The 17,978-nt window shown below is 34.9% G+C and overlaps 1 protein-coding gene across 1 annotated transcript in view; it reads right to left on the bottom strand.

Moving 5' to 3' along the window:
- The window catches only part of LOC145260495 (solute carrier family 22 member 21-like), a 36,686-nt gene extending 27,022 nt beyond the window's left edge, over positions 1-9,664 (bottom strand). The window contains exons 1-3 of the mRNA XM_080118605.1: positions 9,275-9,664; positions 2,768-2,853; positions 638-758 (exon numbers count right to left, since the gene is read on the bottom strand). Coding sequence (XP_079974731.1) covers positions 638-758; positions 2,768-2,834 — 188 coding nt within the window. The 5' untranslated portion in view covers positions 2,835-2,853; positions 9,275-9,664. The remainder of the gene's footprint in view (positions 1-637; positions 759-2,767; positions 2,854-9,274) is intronic.
- Positions 9,665-17,978: the final 8,314 nt, after the last annotated feature.

Raw genomic sequence — 17,978 nt, 5'->3', positions numbered from 1 at the left:
TCATGATTGTTGGATAGTAGGGGGATTGTTGATTGCCCATTATTTACTACACTGTTGTAGATTTTCCAGAAGACACGGGTCCCTAATTTCTGTACTTCGATGCGTTTTTTGGTGGTTTCATTAAATTCTCTCTTAGCTGTCCTTTCTTACAGTTACTTCTGGCTTCTATATACATCTGCCTGTTTGAACTGGACTAATGTCGGTTAAATCTGTGGTACGCATGCTGTCTTAGTGCAATGGCAGCTGCATAAGTAGAAATAGACCATTGGGGGGAGTGAGGCTTGCTATAAAATTTCCGTGTTATTATTATCATTATTATTATTATTATTATTATTATTATTATTATTATTATCAACTATTAAGGCATTTATATAAAAAGCTCATCATCATCATCATCATCATCATCATCATCTATTAAGATTAAACCATTCTTTCTATGCTCATAAAAATCAAATTTGTATTTCTGATTATTGAAGTGAGTTGAACATACGGACGCTCATTTTTATTATTTAGAATGGTAGAGAATTTTTGCATGTACATGGAACAGTTTTTTTTTTTAAATAAATTTTTTAAATTCCGAATGCTGTGCTTAGGACAATGATCAATCAAAGAGGTGATCATTTTAATAAATATTCACCTCACGTCTGTTGGATAAAGTTCCGGTGTGTAGATGTAGACGCCACCATAAATAGCACCAATTCCAAATATTGCACATAAATGCAAAATCCGGAATACGGTTCTGTTAAGAGCACTGGGTCCTAAAAAAGATGAAAATAAAAGTGTAAATAAATATACGAATAAATAAATGAATAAATAAATAAATAAATAGATGAAAAAATAAATAAATATATGAATAAATAAATATATTAATAAATAAATAAATATATGAATAAACAAATAAATATATGAATAAATAAATATAGTAATAAATAAATAAGTATATGAATAAATAAATTTTTGAAAAAATAAATAAATATATGAATAAATAAATATATAAAAAAATTAATAAATATAGTAATAAATAAATATATGAATAAATAGATATATGAATAAATAAATAAATATATGAATAAATAAATATATGAATAAATAAATAAATAAATGAATAAATAAATAAATATATGAATAAATATATGAAAAAATAACTAAATATACAAATAAATATATGAAAAAATAACTAAATATACGAATAAATAAATATATGAATAAATATATAAATAAATAAGTAAATATATATATGAATAAATAAATATATGAATAAATAAATAAATATATAAATAAATATATGAATAAATAAATAAATATATGAATAAATGAATAAATATATAAATAAATATATGAAAAAATAGCTAAATATATGAATGAATAAATATATGAATAAATAAATAAATAAATATATAAATAAATATATGAAGAAATAAATGAATATATGAATAAATAAATACATAAATAAATATATGAATAACTATATGAATAAATAAATAGATATATAAATAAATAAATATATAAATAAATATATGAAAAAATAACTAAATATATGAATAAATAAATATATGAATAAATAAATATATGAATAAATAAATATATGAATAAATAAATATATAAATAAATAAATATATGAATAAATAAATATATGAATAAATAAATAAATATATGAATAAATAAATATATGAATAATTAAATAAATATATGAACAAATAAATAAATAAATAAATATATGAAAAAATAACTAAATATATGATTAAATAAATACATGAATAAATAAATAAATATATGAATAAATAAATATATGAATAAATTAATATATAAATAAATATATAAATAAATATATGAATAAATAAATATATGAATAAATAAATAAATATATTAATAAATAAATATATGAATAAATAAATAAATATATGAAAAAATAACTAAATATATGAATAAATAAATATATGAATAAATAAATATATGAATAAATAAATATATGAATAAATAAATAAATATATAAATAAATATATGAATAAATAAATAAATATATAAATAAATAAATATATAAATAAATATATGAATAAATAAATATATAAATAAATATATGCATAAATAAATATATGAATAAATAAATATATAAATAAATATATTAATATATGAATAAATATATAAATATATAAATATATGAATAAATAAATACATATATGAATAAATTAATATATAAATAAATAAATATATAAATAAATATATAAATAACTAAAACCATGAATAAATAAACATATGAATAAATAAATATATGAATAAATAAATATATAAATAAATATATTAATATATGAATAAATATATAAATATATGAATAAATAAATACATATATGAATAAATAAATATATAAATAAATAAATATATAAATAAATATATAAATAACTAAAACCATGAATAAATAAACATATGAATAAATAAATATATAAATAAATAAATATATGAATAAATAAATATATAAATAAATATATGAATAAATAAATCTATGAATAAATATATGAATAAATAAATACATATATGAATAAATAAATATATAAATAAATGAATATATAAATAAATAAATATATAAATAACTAAATCCATGAATAAATAAACATATGAATAAATAAATATATAAATAAATAAATAAATATATAAATAAATAAATATATAAATAAATAAATATATGAATAAATGAACAAATGAATAAATGATAAAAATGATGAAATGATAAAAAATAGGCATTTCTGTTGTTATTGAAAGCAATTGAACTTACTCCCGAATTTAACGATGGAGCATGCGGTTATCAAGGGCACAGCTCCAAGAAGTCCAAAAGAAACCATAGGGATTTTGTGTCCAAATCTGTGGAATAAATGAAAGCGAAAATTATTATATATTGGTCAACCGGTTATGCAAATAATACGGTATCATTATTAAGATATGGATAGGATATAACCGAAGGTCAGTTTTATTATTATGCAAATCTTGGAGTTCTATTTGAAATTGCATACAGATTCCCGAGTTGAACATAAAGATTCCAAAGTTCGATAAGATGAACCTGAAGAAGGTCAGAGATCCAATCGAAGTTTATCTTTAGTAATTTGTAATTGCATTCTTGCAATGACCCACACTGAGAGGATTGAACCTTTAACACTTAGTACTGATTAATTAAATGTGCTTCACATGTGATCTTAACTGGAAAAAGAAAAAGAAAGAAAAAGAAGAAAAAAGTGGGGGAAAAAACAAGTGAAGCATACATAGTCCCCCGTGAGTACACAGTGAACGAAACATAAAAAAAATGACTAAGTTCAGCATTTGCCCCATCCCCCATTTAGCCTCAAAAGTCCCCATGGGACGTCAAATCCTGGTGAAAATGAACAAACGGTGCAGTTTTAGGCCTTAACATATGTAAAATTGAGTTCTGCTCGTTGCAAAAGAAGAAATGACTAACTCCATCATTTGCCCCCTCCATTTAGCCCCCAAAGTCCCTAAGGCCTTAACATATTTAGATTTGAGTCCAGCACCATGCAAAACTGCTAAATAGACATACACAGAAAATTTTGGACAAATATGGTATAATAATCCCAAAAATGGAGTGTTTTTATTAGCCCTAAAAGAGTCCCCGGGGCACAGCCAAGAGTTATTGCACGTATAGACAAACAAAATTATATAAAAATCAGTTAGTTACAACTTTTCAGAAAGTTTTATAAAAATACAAGGTATCAATTTTTTAATAAACACAAAAGTGTCAAATTTAGCCATTTTAACCCAAAAAGCACTCCTAGGGGGTTGGGGAACTGGAGTTTTCCCGGAAAATCAGTTCCGTTACTTTTTTTACTCATATCATGTTTAATGTTTGTGCACAATTTCAAAATATTCCAAGGTGTAGTTATTGCGAAAAGTGCAGACAGACAAACAGACGAATGGACAAGGGTGAATTTACAGGTCCATCCTCCTTTTGTTGGGAGACCAAAAATAAGTAGTGCTTAATGGCGGTCTGCATTATTAATGCAGTGGTGGAGTATATTACATTGTTTTAGTGCAATTTTTTTTTTTTTTACATAGGCATCACCACTTATCAAGGCCAAGAGGCCACTCGAGGATAAGGGTTAAAGAGTGTACAGTAGAAATTGGACAATATAGTAATCGATAATAATGGAAATTCGGTAAATTTGTTAACTTATATGGACCGGTTCATCAAAAACTTGTTTACGTTAGACTTGAAGACAAGCATATTGTAGTCAGCTGGAAAGCAGGAAAACGGAATCTGTTATATAGCGTCAGAACCCCTAGGTTGGGAACGGTAGTTGTTAGTTAGTTCCCCGCTGCAACAAAAACCCAGTAGCCGTCTTTTAGTGATCGTCTAGTTGTTTAATTTTCTGGTTGTTATGGTAATGGCTAAGACGACATTTATTTCCCCCTTGACTGTGCATTTTTCATTCCCGACTTTCTGTAGCTGTCATTGCTTGTCATAACAGCGATCCCGGCTGGCAAGAAATTAACATGCACACAAAGGTCAGACGTAACTCAGCATAACAAATCAAGACGTAAGACACACTGGCTTTTTATATAAAAATATATTTTGTTTTGAAATTATTTTCTCGTTTTACACAGAGATTTTCAATAGTTCAAACTTTAACAGTGTGGCTTACTGTTCATTTCAGTGATGGAGAGGGGTGTGTGGAAACGTTATACTCTCGACAGTCGCACGTTTCCTATCGGCGTCTCTCTCTTCTTCTTCTTCTCTCTTCTCTCTTCTCTCCTCCTTCTTCTGGTTAGATTCCAAAAATCACCGCTTATATTAGCGTCTTTCACTTGGTTTTTTCCAATCCACGCGATCTGTCAATCATACTGTTCGATACCGGTGCGCGTGTCTGTTGGTCACGTTTTGACAATTTTTCGCCGCCTCCTGACCTCGATCTATCGTGACCGACTATTGACTTTATTTATTCATGCTTACTTTGTATACATGTCACGTTTCCTTGTTTTGTAAACAAAAAAATCGTCGTCCGATTTCTCTGTTTACAACGTAACCACTTTTTCGTTTCGACTCGTGGACAATCGATTATTTTCGACTGGTGGACAATCGATTATTCGATGCCCATCTTTTTTAAATCTTATTATCTGAAGAAGTTTTTTCTTTTCAGTTATATATCGGATGGTTCCAGCCATCCATTACATAACAAATCTACGTTTAGGTTTAGGCACAGATAAAGAGTGGGGGAACTTAATGATAGTGTTTTCTGCTAGATAAGTGTTTCTTGTGAAAGTCTGGCGAGGGGGGGAACCATAGATTGGAGCTCAGCCGAGCACTTTCCATGAAAATAACGATAAAGCAGAGACAAACTCGCAACATCTCTTCTATGAGAAAGAGGTTGCAGGGAAGAGAAAAGGACATCCCCTATGAGGCTACGAAGTCTATTTTGAACTCTATCAAGGCAAGATAAGTCCTTTCTAGCAGCTCCTGCCCAGATGTGGCAACAGTACTCCATCCTTGGACGTACCTGGCTCTTATATAGGTAGAGAATTGCATCAGCAGTAAGATATCTACTGGATCAATAGAAGGATCCCACCATTTTTCCAATGGCCTTGGCAACGGATTTAATGTATGTGTTCCATTTAAGATCAGGAGTAAAGGTCAAGCCCAGAAGCTTGTCAAAACATGAAACCTCCCCAAGACGAGAGCCATTCATTTCAATTGATCCCAGATGGGGATCAGAGCGTTGATGATGTAAAGATAAAAGCTTGGTTTTAGATGCATTAAAAGTAACAAGCCACCTCTTTCCCCATTGTACCATTTGCTCAAGATCAGAGGAGGGAGAATCAGAGAGAACTTGGTCATTTACGGTCTTAGATGTGCTACCATAGATAGTAGTGTCATCAGCATAAATGTCTACGAATGATGTAAGGATATGATTTGGAAGATCATTAATGTAGATCAGGAAGAGAGTTGGGCCCAGGATGGACCCCTGAGGGACTCCAGCATTAATACTGAGAGCTTCTGATTTCTGCCCATCAACCACTACTCTTATGAACCTATCAGAGAGAAATGATTTAATAATTGAGAAAACATTTCCAGCTATACCATAGCTGGAGATCTTGTGAAGTAAACCTTTATGCCATACTCTATCAAAGGCCTTTGATATGTCAAGAGCAATTGCCCTAGAAAGGTAGCCTCCATTGAGAGATTCACTAATCCTATGAGATATAACTATAAGTACATCTGCTGTAGATCTAGTAGAATGGAAACAATATTGCGTGTCACTAAGAAGGTTATTTCTGCTGAGATGGTTGATTACTTCTCTATTTAACACAGATTCCAGCAACTTATTCATGATGCACAGGAGACTTATTGGCCTGTACTGAGAAGGAGATAAGCGATCACTTGAATTCTTAAATACAGGGCATACTGATGATATTTTCCTGGGTGACGGGAAGCAATTCTCCTTAAGACAATGTTTAAACAGTTTTGTAAGGATGGGCGCTAGTTCTGGTTGAAGTCTTTTGAGTACTATAATTGGAATACCCTCAGGGCCGGTTGCTTTTCAAGGTTTTTGATTAGTTTGGTAACATCACATACAGATATACGTATATCACATAGCATGTTTTCTGACACAGGAGGAAATATTGGGGGTTGGCGGCCTTAGTCGCAAAGGGTAGAATTAGCTGCAAAGTTCTTGGCAAAGAGTTTGGCTTTGTCTGATGCTGACGAGATGACCTCAGGTCCATTTATGAGAGTTGGGATAGAACACAAGTTTCTGTTCAGGATTCTGTTTGCTATTTGCCAAAACTGATGGGAACCAAGCCACTGCTCAGCTACTTTGGACTTGAAGAACTGAGCATACAACTCTCTTGCGTTCTTTATTACTTTTTTTACAGTAGTTGCTGGCAGTCCTAAAAGCGGCTTTAGTCTCAGTAATCTATTACGTTGGAAGCAATGGAAAAAGTGATTTCTGTGTGCAATGGCAGCAGCACATTCTGGAGAGAACCACGGCTGGCTGTTAGAATTTTTTCGAGAGTATGAAACAGTCTATACCTACAATTAACCACTCCGTCAGGTCTGATACTATAGAGGACACATGGAACACAGATCTTATATAAATGTACGGAAGTTATCCCAGTAAGCCATAGAGTATCGATATACTGTACGATGGAGAGGTACATCTGGGGACTTATTACATTTCATATTTATCTTAACTGATACAACAGAGTGGTTGGAAGATCCAAGTGGAGACAGAACAGAAGCTGAACACAGTTCAAGGCAAATTGTGAGAAAAAGGTCTAGGAGACTTGCATACTGGCCGTCAGTATCAGACAAACGGGTGGGTTCATAAACAATCTGAGTGAGGTCATAAGCAATGGAAAAATCATGACAGAAACTCCCCCCATCATCGGTCTTGTTTGAGGGAGTTAACCATTCCACATTGTGAACATTGAAGTCTCCACATACGTGAATATTAACTGAAGGATAAGCAGACAGGATGTGGTCAATTTTCTCAGATATGCTTTTAAAGATAGTAAGTCAGCTGTTGTGGAAGCGATAGAGATCAAATATAAATGCAGTAGTTTGAGCAAGTGCAACTCGGAAGCACATATGGGGTAAGTTAGGATCTTCTCTGGAGATGGTCATACCACATGGAAAACCATCTTTTATATAGGCACATATTCCATGCCCATGGCGACCTTGGGGGTCACATTTGGAAGTTAAATTAGAGTATCCTTTAATTACGAACTCATCTAGGGAAATGGTCTGTTCAATGCCAGATTCGCTAAGAAATAAAATGTCTGAATTAGTCTCCTGTAATTGAGTTTCAACCTCTGAAAGGTTAGAACGTAGATCCCTGATGTTCGAGAAGGAGACATGGTAGTGGGGGTCTACGTTAGAAGTTGGAGATCCGGGTTTAATCGTGTATTTTTGCCAGGTTTTGCTAGTTAAGGAGTAAAAGCTAAACCTAATATTTACATTAGATGGCGTGAAAAGAAAGATAAGAGTACTTTTGATGCACTTACGGTGTGGGAGAGATAATTATTATTATGCAAATCTGCTGTCTTGTGGTTCTATTTGAAATTGTGTACAGATTCCTGAGTTGAACATAAAAATTCCCAAGTTCGACAAGATGCGCCTGAAGAAGTTCGGTGGTTACATCGACCGAAATGTTATGAGAATGACATAAAAATTAAAAAAAATCAATGTGCATATAAACATTTTTTTGCTATCATTTATCCAATCGCCATTATCTTTATAATAAACAAAACATTGTTAATTTGTGTCACTTACTCGTCCAGATTGAACAAACCTTCATCTTTTTTGACCCATCGATGCTGTTAGGTTGTTAAAGATGAATTTGGCAGTCTTATGAACCGAAAATATCCCGATTTATTTTGTACTTGACAACAGGACGTTTGTTGCAGTTTTACTAACTACCTGGTTTCTATGGTCAGCTGCTGCTATGTAAATAGAGTCGAAAATTTCATATCTTCAAACAAATGAAAATTTACTAAGAATTTTACTGCAAAAAATGACTTTCTATTCGACAATTTAAATGTTCTCAAATTACGTTCCTGATTTTTTTTTTTTTTAGATGAGGATCGATTATTCATATTATTTGGATTTTTCAGACTACCGTTCTCATCTTGAATGTTATTTTCATAACGTTTGCAAGGACCCCTAACATAGTAGATCGAGTACTTTATAAAATTCATTGAATATATATTCCATATATATTCAATTTATGGAATAGCAGGTGAATGTTTGGCATTCGGTAGGACGCTCCATCCAGAGCTGGAATGAACTGATAAGAAAATTGAACAAAAAAGAAGTTAACTGTCTTTGATGCAGATAATAAAGTAAAGCAAATTAAAAAAAACAAACAAAAAAAAAACAACTAAAATATGACTGAAAACTCGATGGAAAATTGTTTTTATTATTACAACAGTCTTAGAAAAAAATCTCATGTAAAATGATTTGCTCAACAAAGTAAAAAAAAATCTTTTTCAAATTTTATCGATAGACATACGCGCTTATTTTGACTCTAAGAAAATATAGAGTTAAAAGTTAAATAATCCAACATATCTATTGTTTAATCGAGGAAAGGTTTTGAAAAGTTTATCGACACCCAACTAAAAAAATATGATCGATAACGTGAGAAACAATTGTTTTTATTATTACAAAAATTAAAAAAAAAAAAAATAATTTTCAACTTTTCCGGTAGACATACGTGCTTTTTTTTTTTTTTTTTTAAGACACAAAGAAAATACACAGTTAAATCTAAATATCTCTTACTTTACTGTATTTATCCGGCTCTTTTAATTGCACGCGTCTAAATGAGAAATAAATCCGTCTTCAGGAAAAGAAAATACGTCACTTTCGTACCATTTTTATAAATTCCTCTGCAATTACGTACAACGCAACGACTAGGCATTTTTTTATAATTACAAACAGAAAATAATCAGTTATCTATTTCCGGTCTCTTTAGACTTCATCTACCTTCGTTCGTGTCTTGAAACTTTATTCTCTGACATTAGCAGGTCACGTGACTTTAGTGAAAGGGCCTGAATCTATTATATTTATTTACGTGGGTCGTGGTACTGACGTTAACAACGAATTCTTAACGAAATATGCGCACCTGTATTCAACAGGTCATGTGTTGTTTCTTTCTAAATTGTAAACTAATGCTTTGTGCTCAGCGACTCCCGGAAATATTAGGATTTTCAGAAAGTTTGTGCTAATTATATTTGACTTGTTTACGGATAAATCGGAATACGATGTTTCTGATTTTTTTTTTTTTTTTTTTTAGATAAGCATTGATAATTTGGATTATTCGGATTACTGTTCTCATCTGGAGTGTTATTATTCAAAGCAATGCAAATCGAAATGCATCATGGTGGATTTTAAATAGGACATTTAAACGGCAAGTTTTGGTATTTTAAGCTATGGTGTTTTTATTGCAATGGACAATCGATTAATAGTAACATGTTTTAATAAGGGAGCGCTTCCGCTTCCGCTTCAATACTTTCTTGTCAAAGTTGGAATGCTGAAAGAAGAATGTACAGAAGGGGCCACAAAACGAATGTGAAGAATTGGGGAAAAAAAGAAAACATGAATCCGTGACGTCAGACTTGTGTTAACTATGGAACAGCAGAAGCAACTTAATGATTTTTTAAAGCCTTTGTTTATCTTCTTCAAACTGCAATTAATAATTAAACTTTGTTATATTTTTGTTAGTTTTTAAGATTTACACAGTTTAATGATTAATAATATTGTAAACATTTGTATATTAAATATGAAATACGGTTTCACGAGTGTTCATTTGGTTACGTACTAGCTTCCATACTTTAGTTTGGCAAAAAGATACAAATCAGATATCATAGGGCGGGCGGGGGGGGCAGAAAATGCTTAATTTTTGTGCAATAATATTTTTAATTGATTTTAATCTGGTGATAAAATACCTGGCAAGAGCCATGTTTATATTAAAATTTACTATTAAAAAAAAAAAAAAATTAAACACAATTAATTACAAATCTATATTGTAAGGGAACATTTTGAAATAATGGAATTTTAATCGTTTTAATCGTTTAAAAATTAATTAATTTTTACGAAGTTTCTTTTTCTTGGCAATTCAACTGATAATAGTATATATTAATTTAAAAAACACACGTTATTTTAAACGAAAACATAATAATATAAAATTTATATCATAGATACCCTGTAGCAGACGACGACGCCTGGCAGTGACCGGCGAACATATCAACTGACACCGGTGATTCAACCTTGACATTGGCACAAGCACATGGCGTCGGTTGTTTGTAAACTCGTCAAATAGCAAACATGCTCGAATATTCGCCAGCATTTTTTTTTTTAACATATTTACAAAACTTTTGAAGATTTAAAAGAAAACATGGATTTGTATTACTGTACACATAGATTCGAAAAAGTTGTCAAAAAGCAAATATATAACAAATGAATGTTATCAAAGGCAAGATAATTTACTTTTCTACCAAACTGGATATATTTTTCGTGTTTTTATTCAATGTAACATGTTTATTCAGCTCAAAAACCATACAGTGTTTACCGATGTATTGGAACATTCAAGATGGCGTCTGATTCTCTCTTTAACACGGTAAGTTTGGGAAAAAGTGTTATAAATAAAAAAACCGGATAAAATACTGTTAAAAACTCGCTCAATATATGTTACTGTAACATAGATTGACATATATTCGGTGGATTTTTAATAGTATTTTGTATAGTTTTTTTATTTATAACACCTTTTCCCAAACTTACCGTGTTAAAGAGGGTGTGAGACGCCATCTTGAATTTTCCAATACATCGGTAAACACTGTATGTTTTTCGAGCTGAATAAATATGTTACATTGAATAAAAACACAAAAAATATATCCAGTTTGGCAGAAAAGTAACTTATCTTGCCTTTAATAACATTTATTTGTTATATATTTGTTTTTTGACAACTTTTTCGAATCTATGTGTACAGTAATACAAACCCGAAAACATATATTTACAAAACATTTTTTTAAAGTAAGTAACAAAACGAACGTATTTAAAAAAAAAAAAAAATTAAATAAATGGGTGTCTTTCTGTTTTGGATTTTGCGACCAAGATTGATTTTTATGTGTTCGTTACAGCTCTACTTTCAACCGAATCGTTGTTTGTTTCGTTCACCACACTCTTTTCTTCTACCTCTTCTTTTACACACGTCCGTTCGCTTTAGTGACTAAAAATCGTCTCTCTTCCTGCTTTCCTTTCCTCGTTATTTATGGAATCAGGGTACGAGGTTCTCCGAGATTCCCCGAGATTCCACAAGACTTTTTTCCACATAAACGCATGCGGGCGCCATCTTGATTCTCAATTTGTGCTCTGTAGGCACAAACGCGCAGCCGCTTTAACGGTAAGCCACTTCTTTCTCCACACTCCCCCCTGATCTCATGATCACAGAGACGACAGGGGGTTTGTGATCGCCGCCGTCGGGTGTTTCTACGAAGGGGGACAGTGCTGCTCTTGTCTTCGCGTGCGCTCTCATCCACCGCCTGATGGTCGGGGAAGGCTTCATCTCCGTGGAGGTTACTGATATCAGAGTCATTGCTTGATAGGGATGGTGCAAACCAAAGCGATGGCCCATTCGTCTCAGAGTCAGAATCACTCTCATCGTCCACTGGAGGTGATACATGTGTCGCCGACCGTAGGTCCCTAACGTGACAGGGTACGCCATCAACCTGGACACACTGCTGACTCACCACATCGGTCACTGTGCCTCGTTTATACTTGTCAGTACATCGGTTTCCTGGCGGCTTCACCCAGACAGCATCCCCTTTGGCATATCGATTCCGTTCTATCTCAGTGGCCACAGTTGTATCGGGGTGGATTCCTTTTTCTCGGACACGGTACTGATAGATTGCGTTTGCAGACGCTGTTCCTAGAGAGACGCCATCCTTTGGCATGAGATTATACCAGTACACAGCTTCTGCGATGGTGCACTGCTTCCTGGCTGCAATTGTTTTGATGCTGCGATGGCTTCTCTCAGCTATACCATTGCCAGAAGGCAGATAAGCGTATCTAAGCCGTAGCCGCACACCCCATTCTTGTAAGAACTGCCTCATCTGATGGCTGCAAAAGGCTGGGTCGTTGTCCGTCAGCATTTCATCGGGCGCACCTCTTTCACAGAACACAGATGACAGCTGGCGAATAATGTTGCAAGAGTCCTGGCGCCCGAGGAGTCTCCAGACTGCGAAACGTGTAGGCCCACAATTGATGAGGGTAAGGAAGTGGTTGCCACTGTAGTGTGTGATGTCCATGCCCACTCTCTGCCACTTACCACTCACTCCCAACTCCCCTTTCTTCCATCGTGCTGGAGCTGGGTTGATGGATTGGCAGGCCTCGCAACTTTCCACCACTCTTCGGATATCTTTTTTTCCTACTCCTGGATCAATCATCTTGACAAAGTACAGTGTCCGCTTGATGCCAGGATGTCCACACTGTCGATGAATGTCCATGATGCGCGCTGCATCCACATTACACACAACTACTGCACATGTGTTTTGCAGATTATCAGCATCTCTCCGAGCACCAGCCAGAAGCCATCGTTGAGGGACTCTTGTCAAAGCATCTGCTCTGTTGAGCGCAGACCTGATCAACACTACGTCCACGGTCAGGTCGTACTCTATGACGGTGTCGACCAAGGTGGCAAGCCATCTTCGAATTAACATCTCACTCGATGCTCGTGTCGTCAGCCGTGCTCTTCCACTTAATGCATCGGTTATCCACCGATGAGTGCATGCCGAGTCAGTCATGATATGTAGAACTTTGGCGTACCATTGAAGCGCCAAGTTAACGCCCTTCAATGTGGCATCAAGTTCGGCCAGGTTTATGTGCCTCGAATCATTCTCTGGCCGAAGCCAACAGGCATTTTCAATAATGGAATCATTAACTGCAAGGGCAACTTCAAGGGCCAGTGAACTAGCATCCACCCAGACCGTGAACTCATTCCCGCTGACGCACTACTTTCCCTGAACGGGGTCATCACTGGTCACTCTGGACACAGTCTCTGTCAACATGCTCCTTAGGGTGACATCGTGTACTGCATCGTCCCATCCCGACGACACGGCTGTTGCACGTCTCTTTATGGCTGCCACGGCCACCCTGAGCCAACTGCACACAGGGAAATGGCCTACCATCTTTCCACAAAGCGAAAACACTGTTCATCGAGTGATGTTTGATGGGACCTTGGGAACGTGACTTCCTCTTCTCCAGCAAAGTCCCTCCTTGCTATTGCGCACGTGCAGGCCGAGAACTTTTGCTCCATCGCACAGACGCTCTGGTTCCTTACATATCAGTCCAAAGCTTTCAAAGTGCGTTCTAACCGATTGCGCTGACATGAGGTTCTCATTGACGAATATATCATCGATGTATGCGGATGTTGCCTGTTGCACTGCCTCATCTTGCTGCCGGATAGCATGCATGATTGCTGTCATAATGTCTGGGGCCACATTTAGACCGAACCCTAGCCTGGTTAGACAATATCGGGTTCCTCTAATTTCCACAGTCTGAAATGGCCACAATTTCTTCTCAATGCGTATTTGCAGATAGGCCCTGCGTAGGTCCAGAGTTGCCACGTTCGATCCCTGCTGTCGCCACTCCCTTAATTTGAGTGCACACACATCAGCCCTTGCCGTATATGGGTCGACATGCTCATTGAGCTCACGGTAGTCTAGGATGGGGCGGACCTTTTGTTTGGTCTCTTGTACGACAGCCATCAAGGGAATCAGCCCTCGCGGGGGGCCAAGCTCATCCTCTGGGTATGGAAGAAGCCAGCCATTGTCGATCCACGTTTGCAGTTCTTCATACTGTTCCCTTAGCCACATGGGTGGGGGATATTCCAATAACCGGTTTCGCAAGGATATTGGTGGCTGATCGTTTGACCACTTCCAAGACGCCGTCCATGCATTGGTGTTTCTATCATACTCTGCATGAAAGTCAGGCTCGTCGAGAGTTATGGCAGCACAAACATGTTCCTCACATCGGGAGAACTGTACCTTGCCGGTTCTGTCCACGGTAATTCCACCCAGTTGTGTAATCAAGTCCATACCCAGGAGTAGATCGTACCCGAGAAGCTCTCCCTCCATCACCAGGGCTCGCACGGCTACTGCAGGCCCGTCGTTGATGCTTGCGCGGATAATGCTCACCCCATAAGAGGCTAGTGAACCTCCGCCTACAGTTAGTACCGGAATTCTCTCTGCTTTTCAAGTGGCACAGCATATCTTGCTTACGAGAGTCTGGGTCCACAAGCGCGAGGCGCTCGCTTCCATTAATGTGTATGCTTACAGTGGGTAGCGCTCTGCTCAATGACGATCTGGGGAGAAGACTGGCGCTGTAGCTTCTTCCCCTTGCCCGTTTCCCAGACAGGTGTGGGCCAGGTGTCCACGTTTTTTGCACTTGTAGCACTGCGGCCCGTCAAGTTTCCGAGTTGGTTGACGTGACGAAAGACAATCACGGGCCAAATGGTCGGGTCCTCCACACTTATAGCAGGTTGTAGCTGCGCCCAGGTCCTGCAATCCAACCTGTGATGGTTGTACAGCTGCCACTTGGTCTATAGTGTTAGGGCTTTTCTTTAGTATTGCTTGTGCCCGCGCCAATACTTCCGATATGTCCATCTCGTCCACTTGGGATGAGGCACGGAGCAGATCTTCCACACTCTTAGGTAATCCTGCAACAAAGGCGCACACCAAGCCTTTGTCTGACATCCCTCCAAAAAGGACCGATAGCTTTTTTAGCTCAGCCAGATACACATCCACCGTTTCCCCGGGATGTAATTTTCGGGCCATGAATTCCTTCCATGCAGTAATTGGATCTAATGCAAATGCTGTAAAAAGGGCGCGCTTGATGCAGGCAAAATCTGTTTTTTCCTCATCAGCCAACTGCTGGTATACTGAATATGCTCCCCCAGTGAGGCGCATTGGGACCACACATTCTATACGCTTCACCCCACTGAGCTGACATATTAATTCTGCTTTTTCCACCCATTCCTGCCATCAAACAGGGGAATTAGCTTGGGGTCAAATCCTGACGTCATGCCGGAATAGCTTGTGTTCGTTACAACTCTACTTTCAACCGAGTCATTGTTTGTTTCGTTCACCACACTCTTTTCTTCTACCTCTTCTTTTACACACGTCCGTTCGCTTTAGTGACTAAAAATCGTCTCTCTTCCCGCTTTCCTTTCCTCGTTATTTATGGAATCAGGGTACGAGGTTCTCCGAGATTCCCCGAGATTCCACAATACTTTTTTCCACATAAACGCATGCGGGCGCCATCTTGATTCTCAATTTGTGCTCTGCAGGCACAAACGCGCAGCCGCTTTAACGGTAAGCCACTTCTTTCTCCACAAACGTGTTTTTTTTTTTTTCTGTGTGCGTTTTTAAGACAATTCAATATTTATTTAATTATTCTTTAAAACATTAATTAACGACAATTAATATATTTTTTAAATAATATTTTTAAATATTAAATTTTGACGAATATTCCCGAGCAAGATTTTTTTAAAAAATAAAAGTTATTTAAATAAATGTGCATCTTTCTGAGTGCGTTTTTAATATATTTACAGAACTTTTTAATAACTGTTTTATTCTTTTTATCAAACAAAAATAGAACTTTTATAATGACATATATATTATGGACTGTTTTTCAAACATCGAAATTTTAAAATTAAATTTTTATTTAAAAAAAAAAGACGAGGTGTTTTTTTTTCAATTAAACTTTATTGGAACTTTCAACAAACTTTTACAGACATAAAAAATAGGCTTTATAGATATTTTATAATAATTTTTTTTAAATATATTTAACGAAAAGTTTTTTTTTTATTATTTCATTGTTGAATAAAATTTAAAAGTGATAAATGGTGAAAAAAAATATCTCGAAAAGAAAAAACACCTCGTCTTTTGTTTTTTAAATAAAACTTTAATTTTAAAATTTCGATGTTTGAAAAAACAGTCCATAATATATATTTCATTATAAAAGTTCTATTTTTGTTTGATAAAAAGAATAAAACAGTTAATAAATAAAAAACAAAACAAAAAAAAACAGTCCATTAAGTTCAAATAAAGACTGTTTGAATAAAACTTACAAAAATGGTTCATTCTTTAACACCTTATTATTTTTCTTTTCTTTTTGTTTTTTTGTTTTGGCCATTTTTTTTTTCTGTGTACATTTTTAATACAATTCAATATTTATTTAAAATGCGATGTGTGTCGGTGGTCAGTGAAGGAGAAATCCTTCTAGGCCGAGGCAATTTTTATGCATAATAAAATCAAGTATAAACAATCGAGATTTAAAAAATCTTGGTCGCAAAAATCCGAAACAGAAAGACACCCATTTATTTAAATATCTTTTTTTAAATACGTTTGTTTTGTTACTTACTTTTAAAAAATGTTTAGTAAATATATATTTTTTCTTTTAAATCTTCAATAGTTTTGTAAATATATTAAAAAAAAAAATTGCTGCCGAATATTCGAGCATGTTTGCTATTTGACGTGTTTACAAACAACCGACGCCATGTGCTTGTGCCAATATCAAGGTCGAATCACCGGTGTTAGTTAAAATGTACGCCGGTCACCGCCAGGCGGAGTCGTCTGCTACAGGGTATCTATTCTTTACTTGATCCCAATTTTTTAATTGCAACTTCAAGGCAAGTTTTTGTTCAATATGTGTGGACCTATTTGAATGTTTCATAGTAAATAGAATTTTCGATAGATTTAAATATATATATATATATATATATATATATATATATATATATATATATATATATATATAAATTGTAGGTCATGGTGACTGTTTGGTGGTCTGCGGCCGGTTTCATTCATCATAGCTTCTTGAGTCCAGGCGAAACGATTAAGGCGGTGAAATACTGCTGGCAAAGTGACGAAACACGCCAGACGCTCCAACGTATGTGCTCGAGATTTTTTAATATGAAGGGACCAATTCTCTTCCATGATAATGCTCGCCCGCATGTTGCTCAACTGATCCTTCAGAAGCCGAACGAATTGGGCTACGAGGCTCCGCCTCATCTGCCATATTCACTGGACTTCTCGCCCATTGATTATTACTTTTTCAAGTATCTCAACTTCCTACGCGAAAAATGCTTTAAAAGCCGAGATGATGCCGAATCGACCTTCTTGATTCCATCACTTCGGAATTCTATGCTAAACTTGTTTCTTGTTGGCAAAAATGTGTCGATTCTAATGATTCTTATTTCGATTAATAAAGTTTATTATGAAAGGAATTATGATCTTTCCAAGTTGAACGCCAAAAAAAAAACATCATTTTTGCACCAACCTAATAGAAGGTTAAAAAGAAAAACTTGCCTTTTTATTCCTATACAGTAGAGTGTGGCTGCAGTTGTTTCTATCATGGACATCAAAACAAAATTGAGGTACATATTTCCGGACAAATCTCCGGAAAGCATGTAAATGCTGCTGTAGGA

This window comes from Euprymna scolopes, chromosome 36 (genome assembly GCF_053919585.1).
Source record: "Euprymna scolopes isolate OS-2025 chromosome 36, ASM5391958v1, whole genome shotgun sequence".
Taxonomy (NCBI): domain Eukaryota; kingdom Metazoa; phylum Mollusca; class Cephalopoda; order Sepiida; family Sepiolidae; genus Euprymna; species Euprymna scolopes.
Note: the sequence above shows the minus strand (reverse complement) of the source record. Positions and strands in the feature narration are given on the sequence as shown.